The sequence below is a fragment of the Lacerta agilis genome, chromosome 3 (assembly GCF_009819535.1).
Source record: "Lacerta agilis isolate rLacAgi1 chromosome 3, rLacAgi1.pri, whole genome shotgun sequence".
In the NCBI taxonomy this organism is placed as follows: Eukaryota; Metazoa; Chordata; class Lepidosauria; order Squamata; family Lacertidae; genus Lacerta; species Lacerta agilis.
Window position 1 is genome coordinate 85,563,795 of NC_046314.1, and position 18,877 is coordinate 85,582,671.

General features: G+C 41.0%; 1 protein-coding gene across 1 annotated transcript in view; it reads left to right on the top strand.

Moving 5' to 3' along the window:
- Positions 1–18,877, top strand: part of BABAM2 (BRISC and BRCA1 A complex member 2) — a 116,399-nt gene that overhangs the window by 39,128 nt on the left and 58,394 nt on the right. The window contains exon 7 of the mRNA XM_033144605.1: positions 6,296–6,405. Within this exon, the coding sequence (XP_033000496.1) occupies positions 6,296–6,405 (110 nt within the window). The remainder of the gene's footprint in view (positions 1–6,295; positions 6,406–18,877) is intronic.

Consider the following 18,877-nt stretch of genomic DNA (forward strand, 5'->3'; position numbering starts at 1 on the left):
GAGTCCTGTTTATTGAAAGGACAGTAGTTTTCCCAGTAGATTATATCCAATGTAGCCAAGTATGTGTTTAGATTTATAGCTCTTCCTGTCTTTCAGGCTTAGGGAAATAATGCAGTGTGTTCATATGAAATGGGAATAATGGGCATAATCAAGAAGCTCTCCTGAGCAAGACTCATGTGCAGCTTCCATTCCTTTCAAGAGGGAAATAAGAACTTGGGTTGTGCCCAGTTTGTGTAATATGAAAGCCAACAATCTCAGTTTAAGATGATAAGGGTTCAGCTGCCTGATGAACTTCGTGGCTGAGCTGAAAATTCTAGATGGTGGTGATGATGATTATCTATATGCCGCCCATCTGACTGGGTTGCCACTCTGGGCGGCTTCCAACAAAGTGTTAAAAGCACAGTAAAACATCAGCCATTAAAAACTTCCCTGAACAGGGCTGCCTTCAGATGTCTTCTAAAAGTCAAATAGTTGTTTATCTGTCTGACATCTGATGGATCCGCAGCACAAGGTACAAAACTTGCCATGTTCCCCACTGGGTATCTTCTGTTGGAAATATCTCGGTCACCTGGCATGGTCCTTCCTCCCTGTCTGCCTTCTCTTGGTTAATGTTGTACCAGATATATGGCTGGAAATACTCTAGGTCAAAAGAAACCCTCTTGTTTCATCCATCCAAGGCTGTATAATAAGCAGCAGATTTCAAGTTGTGGAAAGTGGATGTTTTACTAAATAGTACTTACTTCAGTAGCATCATATCCAGGGTGGGGAACAGCAGCTTGAGGGAATTCCAGAGGTGTGAGTCTTGCATTTCTTGAGGTTAGAGGAGGCCTGGGGCACTGGGGCAGCTGATAACCCCCCCACCCAAGTACTGGTAAGAAGAAAGTAAGGTGTACCCATGGCATTCTTAACTCTCTCCTGGCTTAGTAGTGAGAGCTGGGCTCTTGCACTGAGTATGAAAGCTGCCCGAGATGGCGGGAGAGCTGGTGAAGCAACTCTTACTCCCTCGCAGTGAAGTTGTTGTCACTGTTCAGTATATATTCTGAAAGCAACCACTTAACTTGGAAAAGAGCAGTGTAGTCTCTTTACTGATTTTATCAAGCAGTTTTAATCATTATGATGGTTTTTACCCCAGAAAGCTTTAAAATTGACACAAAATTAACTTTGCTGTGCAGATCCATGTGGTTAAAAAACCTGTCCAGTATGTAAACAAGTACTGTAAGGAGTTTTCACAATCTCAGCAAGAGCTTTATCTGCTGTTTGGGCATGATTTGATCTGACCATTTAGCTGCAGAGAATATGTTTGTGGGCAGAGGGTGGGAGTTCATTACAGTCTTTTTCTTTTCTTGGTTGGATCTTTGTCATCAGGGACTGAGCAAAATAACTTGGACTCAAGGAAGAGTATTCAAATGTATTTCTGTGTGAGAGAAATGGCACTCTTTCCTGAGCACCTCCAGGTTGCTCCATTCCCTGAGGTGCTGCCATAAGGTTTGCAAGGCAAGAGCTGGTGGAATGGTTGTGATGGTTTTGCTGTTGAAAATTCCAAATAAGCTATTGGATCTGATTGACGTGGCTCAATGCCTTTTTGGGTGTCCTTTGGCAACATTTCCAAAATTGGGTAAGCAAGGCACTGGACTTAGGCAAGGAGGCATGAGGGCTCCGACAGCGTCCTAGAGTCCCCCCACCTTGCTCCCAAAGCCTAGTTAGTGCTTTCCCAGTTTTGCAAAGGGAGTGGGAGGGCTCTAGGACCCTGTCAGAGCTTAAGGCCTCCTTCCCAAAGCCCTGGCACCTTGCACAGCTGACTTTGGGAAAGCAGCATGAGGGCTGGGGAGCATCAAATTTTAGTCTTCCCCTCCCACCCCCATGCGGGACAAAGCAGGTTCCACGTTGAAGCTCACGTGGTATGAAAAGTTGGGCTGCCCTGTTCTATATAGAGCATTAAAAAGCTTTATAATTTATGTAGGTCCTACATCTAGGTTTTGCACAATGAAGAATAAAAGAGACAGGCCCACTTGTGGCATTAGAAACTTAAAAGAAAAGCCCAAATACCTTCCAAAGAGGCAGATCACGTATTGCACGGAACACATGAGACACTGAAGCACTGATAATTTTTAAAAGCACCACTTCTTTAGAGTTGAGGAGGTGAATAGAGATGTTTGTGTGTATGCGCCATTGTTTTAAACTATATCTGTGTGTATAGGGGGTTTTGTGTGTGTGTGTGTTTCAAGCAGCCTGCAGTTCAGCAGGCAACTTCTAGAGTGGCAGTATGACATACAGTGGTACCTTGGTTCTCGAACGGTTTAGTTGTCAAACAAATTGGCTCCCAGACACCACAAACCCGGAAGTAAGTGTTCCGGTTTGCAAACGTTTTTCGGAAGCTGAACGTCTGACACAGCTTCCACTTGAGTGTGGGAAGCTCCTGCAGCCAATCAGAAGCCGCGCCTTGCTTTTCAAATGGTTTCAGGAGTTGAACGGACTCCTGGAACAGATTAAGTTCAAGAACCAAGGTACCACTGTAATACACATCCACATTTCAGCAGAGTTATTTAAGTTCTGTATTTTAACTATGTTGTGGCACCACTGTGTAATTCATCCTTGGAGATAGCCACTCTCCTTTTTTCCATTGGTCAGTAACCTTGAAGCTTGTTTTTTAGACAAGGATGGACTGCTGCTCTCCAACAAGTTTGCATATAAACATTGATTTCTCAGTCCTTCTTGTGTGGTTGGCATTCACTTTTCTGCTCTCCTGGAGCCCTAGTGAAGCATCTGTCTGCCCGCCACGCCCAGTAGCTCCAGAGTACCTTTGCTGAAAAATCCTCCCCTCAACTGCTTAAGATAGCTACTGTGATTAAATGCTGCTGCTATTGTCTGGCTAGCTATATCTTTATTCATACAGTACAGAGGAGCTTCAGTGCTAGCATATAATGGATAACTTGAGATGCAAGCTATGCTTTTCTCTGAGATGGAAAGAGGAGTGTGTCTTTGTAGGAGGCAGAAACTTGTTTCATATGTAGATGGTCATAAAGATGGAGCATGAAGAAATCTTTCTTACCTGTCTATTTATTTTAACTAAGCTTCTCTTGCACAGAACTGCAGTACAAAGGAGGAAAGGCCCAAAATCAAGCAGTGGAGTTCCATTTCAAGCAAGGTTCCTCCATCTGATTTCAGGCAGTTTCCCCCTTACACTGCAGTTCCTGTTCAGGATCCCACCCCCACCACAAAAAAAAACAACCTCTGGAGAGGGGAGGGGAAAGGAAAGATTGTTTGCGCAAGCTGCCTTCCTCTCACGCAACCACTGCATACAAAACAGTATTTTTAGCATCTAATATCTCCAGAATGAGGAAGCTGTCTCCAATACTGCCTATTAACATGAGGCTATAAATGTTAATAATGGAGGGGGGGATGCAGGCAGGCAGGCAAATGGTGGTGTCCTTCAATCTAACTGGGCAAGAATGGTTAGGATAATTGTGTAGGTTTGTGCAAAGGGCTGAACTGGGAACATGTACAGCCTCTCAGATGGGTGTTAGTTACAAATAATTATGGGTACTTGGTTGGCATAAATATTGTCTTTTGAAAAATCAGTATCCTTTCCTGAGTTTATACCTGTTTTTATAGGCTTCTTCATTTCTCAGATCCTTACTATGCAACTTGGTTCTACTCCAAACACAAGGGGAAATGAATTATAGCAGTTGTAACGGTGTAGAGCAGATGTTTTGGTTGGACTGGCTATTAGCACTGTGACTCATCATAAATCCTCAGTTCCAGTAAGTTCCCAGTTTTTAGTTACAGTAGGTAGAAGGATGCAGGAAAACAATGTTTTTGTGCATTGTGCTTTGAATGTGTTTGGGCATTAGTTGCCAGGAATCTATTTTTTTTAAAGGTTACTCTGTTGTTTAATGGCTTAGATGGTCAAATTAAAAAAACAAATTGTGAATAAAAAAAACAAATCCTGAAACCTACATCACTACAAGGGATAAGAACTGGCACATTGTTTAAATGATCCTAATGATAAAACACAATTCAGTTAGAGAATTTTAACATACTATACGTTACAGGAAAATACTTTAAAAATGCATTGTCATTAAATTATTTGTTTTTTTTAAAGAAAACATATACCAATTAACATCTAAGAGAATTTTAACATACTATACGTTACAGGAAAATACTTTAAAAATGCATTGTCATTAAATTATTTGTTTTTAAAAGAAACTTATACCCCCATCACTCCAATATGCACATGAGGCAGTTAACAAATACAAGTAAAAACAATATCAAAATCTCTGCATAACAAATTGTGAGAGAGCTTTATGGTGAATGAAATGGTTTGTTGTTTTTTAAAAAAATATTTGTGTGTTGTAAGCATCCCTCCCACTTCCATTTAAAATCTGTGATTTTCAAAACTAGGAACAGCGGCAGGGAATTTTGAGCAGTGTGTATGATCACACGGCTTGTTCCCGGTATAAACCATAGTGCCCCATAAATCTGTTCTGGGCTTCCCCCCAATCCTCTGGTTTAGTATGAATGAGTAGTGTGGTCATACACTTAAAGAAGAGAGAGAGAGTCTATCAGACTAGGGGGGAGTTCTGTAAAAGTTGTGCCACCACTGAGATGACCCTGTTCCTGGATCCTACCAACTGTCCTTTCAGTGTGGGCAGTCAGTGACCTGAGTGAGGGAAGTCACTGAGCTGAGAATTTGATCAAGTGGATTTATATGGGCGAAGGCAGCCCATCAGGGTGTGGTTAACTTAAACTGGGCCTGTATACTAATAGGTAACCAGTGCCTTTGGTATAAAATCTTTGTGCTCCAGTTGCCACAGCCTGTTCAACATCCCAACAAGCCACTTTTTGTTCCAGTTATCATTTCTGAACCGTCCTTGAAGGCAGCCCTGCATAGAAAGTGTTGCAATAGTCCATTCTGAGTACGGTTAAACCACTAGGACATTGACTACCAATGTCAGATCTGCTTTCTTCAGCAAGTGCACTCTGCCTAGAGAAAGTGCAGTTAAGTGTGCAAAACAATACATATGCAGCCCCGGGCTCCCCGATTTCTTGGGGGTGTGTCCCGTCCCCCCCCCCCCCCCGCAGCAGATAGGGAGCAGACAGTGGCACTGAAAAAACCAGACATACATATAGAAGTGACTCAGTATTATAAGCAGACCTGCGTGACCTTCAGCTCTTGTCCAGGCATGCTACAAATTCTTCCTGCAAGTTTCATCTGTGATACCTCTGGCTTGGTTTACCCCCATAGGGTATTTCTCTTTCAAGTTGCGATAATTAGAAAAAGGATTCCATCATGCCTACTTAGTTGTATTGTTATCTCTTTACCAAACTCTCTCTCTCTCTCTCTCTCTCTTTTTCACAGTATTTATATACCCCCCCCTGCAAAGCATCAGGGAGGTGTGCAACAACATATAAACATTTAGGAGCAATACAAATATGGAAAATTATGGAAATAGAGCAAACTGATTTATTCCCAAATTAAAACCATTGCTACATCTAACCCAGTATTGGGGCAGCAGCTATCCCAGCCTTTCTACCAGTGAATGAACCTGATTACATTCCGCATGCAGAGCAAGTGCTCTACTTCTGAGCCATGGGACTTTTTGCCAGAATATTTATTCTCTGGGATGTTAGCAACATTGGAAAGAGATATTGCTTGGTTGCTCATGAGTCCTCTTACAACTTTTAAAACAAAAACAAAGAAAGTCAAGCTGATTGGAAAAAATGGAGAACTACGTGTTTTTTTAAAAAATTTTGGGTCAGCAGAATAGTCCATGCATATGGCCACATTTGGCATCTAGGAAACCATAAACTCACTTCCTTCATTTTAAAAATAATATTGCATTCATAGTTGTGAAGGGCAAATTGAAATGGTGGCGGCAAAATGTCTCAAGATTACAAATCATGAAGCAAAGAATCAACCCATATTCTTTGTTTGTTACAGTTATAATTTTTATTATTATTATTAAGAGCTGAGTTGAGTTTTGAGGGCAACCATTTCTGCAGAAGAATATTGTGACATGCCCACTAGCAGTAATTTGACATCTGCCATGTTCATAGCAATGACATGTAATTTATGTCGACCACATGCACCTAAAATATGCAGATTTGTCCCTGCTAATGTTCTGTTTTCCAGTGTGCCCCTCAGTGCTGAGCAAGTTGTCTCTAGACATTTTTTTAATGGGTTGGACTTGCAGACTGCAAACCTCTTGAACAGGCCTTGGACTCTCTCCCATTATTGAGCTTATGTCTATTTTCAGTCTGAAGTTGTTTTCTTTTTGTGTATGTTTGTTTGTAGGATGCAAATGAAGACCCCGGGGAAGATGTTGCTCTTCTTTCCGTCAGCTTTGAGGATACAGAAGCTACTCAAGTTTTCCCCAAACTGTATCTGTCTCCACGAATCGAACAGTAAGTGCTGCACCTCATATATGATATTCCTGTTCTCATAACATTTAATTGTACCTCTTGCTGTTCATGCAGGAAGTTTTTGGGGGCATCAAACCTCTCTGACTTTTAATTGACAAAAACCAAGATTATGATTGTAAGTGGCTATGCTGGTAAAGCCATGCAGTTTCCCATGCCAGATCCATCCTTAAATATATAATACTATTAGAGCTAAACCAACACTGGCAGTATTGCAAGCAGGTTGTAGCTTCCTGAAATGGTATTGGTTGAAGGTTCCATCTTTTCCCTCTTTATTCCATTGACCACGCCCCGCCCCCCGACCCAAGGGGATTTAACGTACAGAGATTTTTCTCAGATTTTTTTCTTTAGGGGAAGCATATAAAATGCCAGTGATGGGCTAATCATAGAATCACAGAATTGTCGAGTTAGAAGGGACCATGAGAGTCATCTTGTCCAACCCACTGCAATGCAGGAATTATTTGCCCAACGTGGGGCTCAAACCCACATCCCTGAGATTGAGTCTCATGCTCTTTTGCCTGAGCTAGCCACTGCTTGTATGTTAGTCATCTGGTCAGTCAACACACTATCCCAGTAGCAACTTTGACAGAATAATACATGGAAAAAACAGCAGTGAATAACCATAGCAAATGACACAACTCACCAATGGTTCTAGCACCTATTAAAAAATGAAATAAAGTAAATTAATTAAATGCTACCTTTCAGCAATGTCACAGCTGCATGAGTGACAGCCCCAACTCATGCCTTTACCCAGGTTGGGTGTCTTGTTAACCCCTTCATTGTGTTTTCCTATGCAGTTAACCAACATTGTTGCAACGTGTTTCATCTGTAGCTGGTGGGTATTTTTATTGGGCATAAATCAAAGTGTCTGGAACTCTTTGGCTGTTGTGCTAGCTTGTGTGTTTCTTTATCTCTGAATCTCAACTACTGTAGCAGTGGGGTCAGAGTGATGTGAACCAGGAAGTGATGCTTATTTCCCTGCCGCAGCCTCTGTATGCCTGGTGCTGCATCATTATTACATTGTGAGTAAGTCAGTAGCCAATCTTCCAACCTGTGTAGTCAGGAGTGAGGAATGCAATGCAACAAGCTTCATTTTGCAAATGGACAGAGCACTGGTTAAATTTAATTCTCACCTTTTTAATGCAGTGTTTAACAGGGAATAGGATCAAGCTATCAAATAATTTTGTTATACGTTGTTGTTGAATAGTATTCCCCCTAAACTATGCCCTATGAGAATAGAAAAAGGCGTATCCAGATTAAGCAGTATTTAGGCAAGCTGTAAGAATGCTTTTCTGAAAGTGCAGTTGAGAATCTGTGGTCTAAAAAGCTATTTTGACCAAGCACATGAAGGAATATTTTACTTGAAAGTTACTGTGCAATACATTTAGCAGACTTGCTAATAAACTAATTTTGCTCCTAAAATGGAAGCATTGGAAGTGGTGGGGGAGATCCACTGCCTTCATTACTTTTCTCTTCTTCCATTTTTGGAGCTGAGTGCATCTCTGTTCCTTTTCCAGCCCCCCCCCCCCCCGCTTTGTACTTCAGTCTTGAAAGGTCTCCTTTGGAGCTTCAGGCTTAAATGTACTTTACCTTAGAGATAAGAATCCGTGGAAAAACCTCTTGTTTTGCTTTACGTCTTAACAGATGAAGGCTTCCAAAGAGAAAGTTACAAGTTGTTAAACTGAAAGAGAGCCTCAAAGGCTTTAAAGGTTTCTAGTGTCCTTAAATGGATGCGGTATCTAAGGTGGAAGACCTGCTTGTTCAAATACCTAGTCTAGACAGTGTAGGGTATTGAAAGAATGAAATGGTCTCAGGTAACCGATTGGACAAATACATCCTCCATGGGTTTGTTTTTATTATATATGTTAAATGTGCATACACTTGGATTGTGAACGTCTATGGGACGCAGTGCCGAGTGATTTGCAAAAGAAGAAAGTGTAATTAGACAGGATTAATTTAAGATTAGGATTAATACTGATCATACTGAAGGAGGCTTTGGGGCTTGGGAGTATTGCTGGACCTAGCTTTGAATGGCCACTGTAGCCAGGAATGTTCCTTCCCCCTACCCCAAAAAAGCACTTTGAGTGGTATATTGTGGTATATTCATAGTGTCTGCTTGAGAAATTTGTGTGCCAGCCTACCATGGTCCAGTAGCCTAGTTGCAAGGCATCCTTTAAGAGTAACTTTGAACAATGTCCAGAATGCTGACTACATTGTTGACTGGCTACAGCTGAGGACAACATACAGTACCTCCAACTTACAAATGACTGCTCTGGTTACAGTTACAGGTAGGTAGCCAGAGTTTCCAAGGCCAATTCAGAGTATTGGTTTTAGCCATTCAAGGCCTAAGTGGTTTGGACCTCAGATATTTGGAGGAACTCCACCTTCTCTGTACACCTCTGTGTGCATTACTACAGACCAGCATAACTAAAATTGTACTAAGTGAGCTTAATCAGTCAAAATGAATGTTTCTCAAAAGCTGCTATTTGCATTGAGAGGATAGGTCTCTAGCCCCAGGCCCATACATAGCACAAGGGAAAGGGAAAGGGTTAAACTCACCCTCTCTACGTGCTGTAATCCTGATAGTTATCAAACACAACGCCCAGTAGCTGCTGTTTTAATTTTTAAAACTACGCACATTAAATGCAAATAAGCATTTACCATCACATTTACTTTGACCCTATGACAGCTGCTGTTAAATTTAGCATCTAGTTAAGCACTTAGACATATTTTATGAAAATATATTGTTCAGGCACCTTCAAACATTCTTTAGCAATAATGGGGTGATAAGATTTTACATAAATGTCATAATGGTCTCATGTGAAAAGGTTAAGTGAAATGCATGTCATCAAGATTCTTTTAAGGAAGAGAGCACTAGAAATAATCTTTTGTTGACTTCCAATGCAAGCAAATTACCCAGTTTATTTCATTGTTTTAATGCTAGCTGACTATATTTGTGAAAAGGAAGGCCAGTGCTTCAGCAAGTGCTTGTTACAATGCTAATTGTAAAGATTGATCCATTTCTTTTAGATTTAGGATTGGTGAATTTTTTGCAGGGAGAGAAAACTACTCAAGAAACTTTGTTAAATTTGAATAATTGCTTTCTTAATTTTTATCAGGTATTTCTGAACTTGCAAATCTTGGCTTCACGTTTAACATCTTACACGAAACATGAGTAGGCACTTGCAGTGTTCAACTCTGTGGTACACTTACCCTCCTGAAAGTTAACAGTTTAAATGTAGACTTAATCCATCATGAAGCCTAGGCTTATCAAGTAAAACTGCCACTTGTGATCACTTGACACTCATAGAAATATCTACTTGCAAGTAATTTTGTCAGAACATTAGAAGGCCTCCAGAAAGCTAAAAGGTATACTTTAGTGGCTAGAACTCTTCCAGATTCTTCTTATGTACTTTATATAAACATATTCACAAGGAAGAGCTCTGCCTCATCCGTCTTGAAACATTAACCAAGAGGTATTTATTGCAAAATTAAGAAAATGTATCTGATATCTGTCTTAACAAGCAAAATTATTATAATGGGTGAACTTTAGTAAGCTGTGCCAGATATAATAGCTGTAAATCCTGCTTCTATGTTTTCCTACAACAGCAGCCCTATGTTGCACAGAATAATTGGGTGCAATTTATACAGCTGCTACAAGTGTGAGAGAGCCAGTGTGGTATAGTGGTTAAGAGCAGTGGACTCGTAATCTGGTGAACTGGGTTCGCTTCCTTGCTCCTCCACATGCAGCTGCTGGGTGACCTTGGGCTAGTCACACTTCTCTGAAGTCTCTCGGGCTCACTCACCTCACAGAGTGTTTGTTGTGGGGGAGGAAGGGAAAGGAGATTGTTAGCCGCTTTGAGACTCCTTAGGGTAGTGATAAAGCGAGATATCAAATCCAAACTCCTCCTCCTCCTCCTCTTCTTCTTCTTCTTCATCATCATCTTCTGCATGTAGTCGTGGGTCAGAAAAGAGCAAGAATCCACTCCCCTCTTCCAAGATGGAGGCAGGTTTAACGAAGAGAATGAATATGCATATCAGGAAGGATGAAAAAAAAAGTTCTTGGTCTCTTCTTAAAAATAGGTGGCCCCTGGTCTCCTCCAACTTACAAGTCAGAAGAAAGGGAAATTTTAATGAGATCACAAGGCAGCCTGCTTTTCTTTTTAATCCCATGTTAGGTCCAAGGAGTACCTTGGCGACAGCAATCACAAGTCTTAAAACTGATATTATTAAATAGGTGGCTGGACACACGTGTTGATTAACGACATTACTGTTATTTGGCATGGCAAGGAGTCTGAGTGACTAACATGGATTTTGAGCATCAAGTCATTCAGCCATAACGGTGGGGAATGGAGAGACATTAAATTCCTGCTGCCTCCCTTTAAAACATTTTTCAAAGCAACAGTGTATTACAGTTAGCAACAGGAGTTGCATGTTTACATTTCTATTACGCTAAACACTGATTTATTGTTTGACTCACACTATCCAACTGTTTCCAAATTTGGAGCAGCAAATGAAGTTCATTTCCAAGTGATTTGGAGAGTGAACCAGTTTCAGGAACATAAATCTCCGGGGAACTCTTTCCAGTTGGTAGCCTTCTCTTTATTACCAGTACTGTATATTATAGCTTCCTCTGGCTTCCAGTATGCTTCAATATTTAAAAGTGTCGTATCAGGAGATCCATCTGGTAAAATCACAGCTAAACGGAGGAACTTTTAGAAATAGGTAGAGGGGGTTTATTAAAATATAAAACAAAATTTTAAACAACAGTACAATCTGAAATGTAAGCAGAAATCTTAATCAAATGGTTTCTTTTTTGCTGGTCAAGTCAGGTATAGTGAAAGATTTACAGGCCATAGCCCTTTGGGGTCTCCAGGATTTCGTATGCTTCACAATTATGTGTATAGCTGCCCAGAGTGGGAATTGTGTCCTTGCTAAATAAGATCACCATAACCACATTTGCTGGCACAGGAAGTCCTGTGAGGGAGGCCGGAAGGGATTTCAACTCTGTGGCAGCAAGTCAACTTCAAAGTTGTTCACATAACCCTGCCTCTAAATGTTTCTGTGTGTTCTGTAGTCTCTCTCAGACAGTGTTGGAAAAGCATTTGGAGCTTTGGGTTTGCTGCACATATGTATACTAATTCAGCGGTGCTAATTTAAATTAAGTCAGTTTCTGTAGTACTTTATGAACACAGTCTCCTTGACCTTGTTTGGCATTTGTGCAGTAAAGATGGAGAGCCTGACATGATCTAAGCATGCTGATTTCTAAGGACATGTCTCCTTGGGTGGGCCTGTTTTGCATTTTGTTGGCATTTTAGGCCTTCTTCATAGCTTTTGTAATATTAGCTCCTCTGGGAAATAAAGCCCTGGCAGCTAGTTTCACCTCGGAACAAGTCTCTAAAAATTGGTTCCTTGTTGAGCTTAGTGGACTTTGTAAACAAATTACGCAGACATTAAAAAACTACATGCAGCTGAACAAGTATGGCGTATGTATGTTGGGCTCTTTACATTTGCATAAGCATTGTGCCCTAGTCTTTAGTATGATCTGCTCTGAGATTGTTCGCAATAGAGGACAAGATATAAAATCGAGAGCCTAGGCCTATACCTATATGCTGTGTTAGCATGTTCATATCCAAGCCAACTAAAGTGTCTGGAAACCAGTATGTTAGTTATAGCCCACCCTTCATTAGATGCTGTTAATTTCCAGCTACTTGAAACACAGGCAGTTGCTGCAATGCATTCATTGCTGTTGTTTGTTTATGACTCCTTTTCACATTCACTGTTTTCCTCCTTGCTCATCAAACATATCTCTAAAGATAACTGGGTGAAAGCATCTAAGTATTACTACTTGCTTAGGGGTTGTTTGCATTTATATAACAGCATGTTTCCATAAATACTTAATTTCAAGATAGATTCACACATGACTTGATTGTCTTCTCCATCAGTTTTTTAAATACTGTATATATATATTTCTTTATCAAGTTGTGTGAAATAAAAAAGCTGAGTCCATACATTTTGGGCTGTGTGTGTGTGTGTGTGTGTGTGTTTGTTTGTAACATTGCCCATAATGTTGAAAACATTTTGAACTTGGAATTCCATCTTGAGTCACACAGATCCCTCCTGGCCTTCCTCCCAGACCCCCCAAAAAGAACATCTTGGCCCCTAAAAGCTAAAACATGAATTTTGCTCTATGAACACTAAACAAAACTTCTGCTGATGGGCTTGTTTTCTCAGGAAACCTACACATACACACACACCTTATAGAACTGTCTCCATGCACACATATGTACATGACTGAATAATTCTAGTTTCACTGTTTCTAAACTGATAAAATACTAAAAACTGTAAACAGTTTATTTTGTTTTAGTTACAGGTAGGTAGCCGTGTTGGTCTGCCATAGTCAAAACAAAATATAAAATCAAAAAATCCTCCAGTAGCACCTTTATTTGTTTTGACTGACAAAATGAGAGAATTTACAGATACATTATTTTTAAAGAAACTTGTGATCTGTAACCTTTTGCTATACATTCTCAAAAGCTTTGGTTATAATTCAGCTGGTATACAAATCAGATTTCTTAAAGTTGTACATAATATTGTTTAAATGCTCATTAAAATGTTTATAAGGCGAGGATCCCATGCTGGCAATGCCTGCCAGCTGGAATGCATAAGGCAGCAAAGGTCAGTAAGTGGCATACAAACACTGGTGTAAGGCAATGTTAAAGGAGAAATCTGAGGGCTCCCTTGGACAAAAAAAACCAGGACATCAGCCAGGAATGCCAGAGCAAAACAGAGCCAGTAGGCTTCGTCTTTATTGAAGACTGTCGTGACAGGGCTCCCACCCGCCACAAGATGAAGCAAGATGGAAGGCCTCAAACAGGAAGAGACCCCCAACTTTTATTAGTTACTAATCCCCCATAAAGAAGGCTGATCAGTGAAGAATTGATGCTTTTGAATTATGGTGCTGGAGGAGACTCTTGAGAGTCCCATGGACTGCAAGAAGATCAAACCTATCCATTCTTAAGGAAATCAGCCCTGAGTGCTCACTGGAAGCACAGATCCTGAAGCTGAGGCTCCAATACTTTGGCCACCTCATGAGAAGAGAAGACTCCCTGGAAAAGACCCTGATGTTGGGAAAGATGGAGGGCACAAGGAGAAGGGGACGACAGAGGATGAGATGGTTGGACAGGTGTTCTCGAAGCTACCAACATGAGTCTGACCAAACTGTGGAAAGCAATGGAAGACAGGAGTGCCTGGTGTGCTCTGGTCCATGGGGTCACGAAGAGTCGGACACGACTAAACGACTAAACAACAACAACAATCCCCCAAGTTACACCCCCAAACTACATCATTACTACATCATGGATATATCAGAACTACATCACAAACTGGGAGGGTCAGAGGAGGTAACCTGAGTGTCCTAACAACTGTGTCATCCCTCCTGTGTCATCCCTCCCAGGCACACATTTTGCAAAACAAGAGTGTTCAAGACTTCCTGCCAATCTGGGTAGGGCTAATGACCGTCTTTTGTCTTAGCGAGGGCCAAAGCCATTTTCAAGTGGTGGGTCCTTGTGAGGGAAATGTCCCATAGTCCTGGCAGCTTTGGGTGGGTACATCCCCCTTGCAGGGCTCTGCTGTGGACATACTGGTACGCTTGGGGATTATGGCTGCCTTGTGAGCACACCAGGCCTCCCCCCTTAATATGGTGTAGAATGGTTTAGATCTGACATACAGTTGAATGTATAGGAATTTTATAACAGAAACACTATAGAGAAAGAAATATTTCACTCGTGGTGTGTGTGTGTGTTGTGCCTGTGTAACTGGGTGGTTCAGGGAAATTCCTGTAACAGCAGCTAAGCCAGTGGTGCAGAACCAAAACTGTAGAGAAGCAGAAGATGTATCAGAATTGGGCAAAGGGACATGGAGGTTTTGAGAAAAGTAGCCAGAAAATGGCTTATGTATGAACACTGAAATGACTCCTAACATTGAATAAGGGCATCTTTTCTCCCTCAGTTCTACTTCCCATGTTACAGATTTAATTCACGGCAAAAAAGTTATATGTAAACTTCCCAGAGGCTTTGGCATCTTTAAACATGGGGAAAGTGTTATCTGTAGATCTGAAAGTTCTGAGGTGTCAGAACCTGTAAATAAAAGGGTACAATGTGGCCTCCTGAGAAGTATAGTTCTCCAGTGTGTTTTAACTGTTGCATATTACATTAAAACAGGTTTTAAAATGAATGGGAAGACTCCGCTGATAGAGGAGTCTCCTCACTTAAGAAGGTTTTCTCCAAATCAGGTAGAACTTGTCCTTGCAGTTCTTTCTTGTGCATTACCATGCTGTCCTCATGCCTGCAGAAAGCTTAAGTTAGCATAACTTTTAATGGGCTCCCGTTTGGGAAAATACCTTTGTAAACCTTCAAGGTAAAGAAAGTATCCAGTCATTTCTATACTGTATCTGGTTGCAACCCAGACCCCCTGTGGCTCTGATGCACTGCCCAAGCCGTAAAATATGTTTGTGACCTGTATCTGGCATACCTCATCTTCAGTGCATGTCTGTGATCTGCATCCAATTTGGGGCAACAAGGGCGCCCCAGTTTCTTTGGACAAGAACATTTGCAGTAGCTAGTCACACAGATTTTAGGAGTAGAAGATACCGAACAGGTATAATGACTACTTCAGTGTAGTACTAGCAACCTAGTAGACAGAAGTTGATTGTTCCCCATATGTCTAAACAGCTTTTCAATTCATCTCAAGTAAATGTTACAATAAGCTTTTTTTAAGGTTCTCTGTATGCTTACAGATCAAAAGCTAATTAGCTTTGCTTTGGTGTTTTGGGTACACTTGCAAAATGTTTCAGGGGGGTGAAGGAATTGCTGGGAAATCACACTGAAGCAGCACTAAAGACTGCCCAACCCACACAAATTATGTCTCTGCTAGAACAAAACATGACTCCTGCTGGAAAAAAGTATGTCGAAATTATTGAGTGCCATAGAGTTTAATGCTTCTCCAAGGGGTCCTGTTTAGATTTGCCAATTTATACTCTTAAATGTGCACTTATCACAGTTGTAGTGTGATTGCGGCATCACATTTCCTGTTCCCAAAAGAAAGCTTCAGCCATTGCCGTATCGTTCCTTTGCCCTGCACCACCGCCCACCAAAAACACACAGACCCAAGCACTAATTACTGAAGTGAGTAACAGTAGTTTTAAATTAACTAATTAGAATTTGTCCTCAGAGTGATTGTAATAGGTTGAAAAAGGTTAATTGTTCAAAGCTCTTGACAAGCATGGTTTCTGGTTAACTCCCTCTCTGTAAGCCTCCTTTTGTTGCCGTACGGACATAAATCTATTTATTTATTTATTTATTTGTTCTTGGTAAGAGTCCAAACCCTGTTCAGATGTGAAATCTTGCAATTCAGAATGTTCAGTGCTCTTACCGTGGCCAGTTTCATGTGCAGTTAGCTTCCTTTTAATAAACATGCATGAAAACCTCACTCAGTTGGGAGATTGCCACTTCAGTCTTTGTTTCACAATGTCCTTTACATTTCTGATTTTGTTTCTGCATCTTTGTACGAGCCCTAGTTTGCCAGCCTGTGAATCTAGTAGGAGACAGCTATCTATTGCTAAATCAGGAGGCTGGAAAGGTTTTTGCCGAGACGTTCTTCAGACGTGTTCCAGCTTCCCTTAGAAAGTCATCACTTTGTATTTGGTCTGTCCTGCTAATGTAGCCAATAGATCTGCTCAAGGAAATTGTATAGATATGGCATATTTCCTTGTATTTGTGACTAGTGACTACCAGTTGCCCAGTTAATTGTGCAGGTTGTTACATGTACACACTGCTCTGTTCCACGTCATATCTTGTATGATCAAGGCTTTTAACATCAAGTGTAGTATAAAATGTTTGCTTTTCCTCCAGTGAGAAATTGAATGTATCTGTATATAACCAAAAAGCAGTTATTGATATATAACTTAAAAGCAGTGATCAGTTCTGTTGCAGTACAGGGCACCTTTCATAATAATAAAAAGGAACCCTGTTAAATGAGCAAAATCTTGTCAGAACTAGTGATGAAGTTACACCAGTGCTTTCGGGAACAAAACTTGTACAAATAGAGCAAAACAATTCTGCTTGCAGATAACATGGCGTTTCTGGAGGAGAGGCTCTGCTCTTCTGTGTGGCTTAGCAATGTCAAGCTCTTATCTTGCTGAAGGGAGTTATGCTACTATAGTACTGTTCTGACCTTGAATAGCCTATTTACTGGTTGAAGGCACACACACACAAAAACCCAGGTCACTTAAGGACATAGGCAAGCCAGGAGAAATACGTCTGGGGCCCTGCCTTCTTCTATGTTATGTGATGTATTCCACAGTATTTTTCTTCCTTGAAATTTTTCCAAGATAGTCTCAAAACTGTTTATGCTAATTGTTCCCTTGCACTGCTTTTGGTAGTCTTTGTTCCATATGTTTGGTTCTGCATGCACAAAAATTCTGCCAGTGGCTGGCTGCCTTGTGTACAGTTTCAAAGTTTATGCCCCTTTGTTCTGTTTGCTAGTAACTCCCAACAGCCTTCAAGCATTCATCTGTGCCATTCCCTTTGGAAGATTTCCTATCTCTGTGTTAATGCTTGAATTCTCCCCTACCCTACCCCACCCCACCATCCTTGACAGTAATTTGGGGATTTGAAAAAAATAATAATCTAGAATAAATTGCTTCTCTGGGTCGAAACAATATCTTGGATTGGTTTCTAGTTAGCTTTCTCTTCCCCCCCCCCCCCGGTAATTATATTTGATAGGGGTGGAATGAGAGTGATGCTGGTTTGCAAGTTGCTTGTGGCCTTGTAAGATCACATATTAACCAAGGTGACTTGCTCAGACTAACCTTCATGTACTATCCTGATTGCTCTTTAAATATGCTACCAATCAAAGTTGTTTCCCAGTTTTTCAGTTATCGTAAATGTTTTTTTCTATTGTATCTCAGTTGTCATAACTATGCCCATGTCATGGTGGGGTTTTCTCTCCTCCAAACTTTATGACACACCCTTGAGAGACAGCTTTGCTTTCTCTTGATCTGATGGAGGCAATGGAGGCAAAATGGACACAGAGCCTAGAATAGTCAGGTATTCCTGTAGCAGCTGGTGGTGATGGACAGAGCAGGTAGTTGATGCTAAACCCCATTTAGAATACTTATTTCGGCTTCTGGTCCCACCTCCCTTCCTAGAGGCAGCCCCCAAGACAGCAGGAAATGGTCCACAAACAAAAAACAAGGATGACAGAGGGTAAATCATCCTTGCAAATTCCCCCCAGGGACAGGGTGGAATGGACTCCACTCGCAGTTCATCTTGGTACCTGGCTCTCGCTCCAACATGGAATGTGGGAGGTAGGGAGGCAACAAGTGCAAAAGCATTTCGCCTGGCAAAAGCCCTCCCACATCACCATTAAGAAACAGAGGTTCTCCATTTAATTGGATCTTTAATTGGCTTTAATTTACCGCCGCGTGATGGGAAAGGGTTGCAACAACATACTGTAAAATATATCAGCCACATGGAACAAAGGTTTGAACTGAGATAAGATTTTCTTCGGTGCAAGAGTTGGTTGGAGAGAGGGAAGCCCACGGTTTGTTCATTCTAAGCTGCTTTTACATATTTATGATTTGGCAACCCTCTCCGGAAGACATGATAAAATATATATTTACAAGTGAGGAAGGGACATTGGAGTAATGTTGATATTAACAAGCAAAAATGGAAACTGCATGTGATCTGAAGTGAAGAAAGGAGGGGGAGAGAAAGCTCAAGTATGACTGTGTTGGAAAGACAGAGTAATTACCCTCACCTCCATTTAAAAACAACAGACAAGGAAAAAGAGACCGAGATTTGTGTGTGCTTCTGACAGAATGTAATCTAAGATAAAGTTTAATTGGGCCATAAATCTCTAGCTGGAAGGAAAAGAATTTGGGGGCTGTGATAAGAACGATGCAGAGATTCTGGGAGTTGGAAAGGAATATTAAATGTTCAGTGCGTTCAAAAACTGCCCACCTTTTCCTAGGCTGAGGGGGAAATGGCAAAGATCTGTGACATGTTTTACCAGTGAGACAGAATGGTTTCTAGCAGACTGTTGCCTGTTCGGAGACATTGAAGCAAGGGATGGAGAGATAAGACCTCTGAGAAACTTTGAGATTCAGTTCCGCCCCAAGTCATGATAGGAGAAAACAATAGCTGGGAAGTGAAAGAGACAATGCCATACATGGACAGAAGGAATCTCCATGGTCATGATAGTTTTCACACGCAGGGCAGAATAAAGATAATAGTTTGAGTTCCTCACTTGAAGCTTTATAAATTTTTATATTGTAACATCACGAATGGAAATCATTAATTATGTAGCTGTTGACTAAGGAATTATTATAACTGAAATGTAACTGACATTAATTAAGATTATGGAACACAGTGATATAATATCAGAAATGCACCCA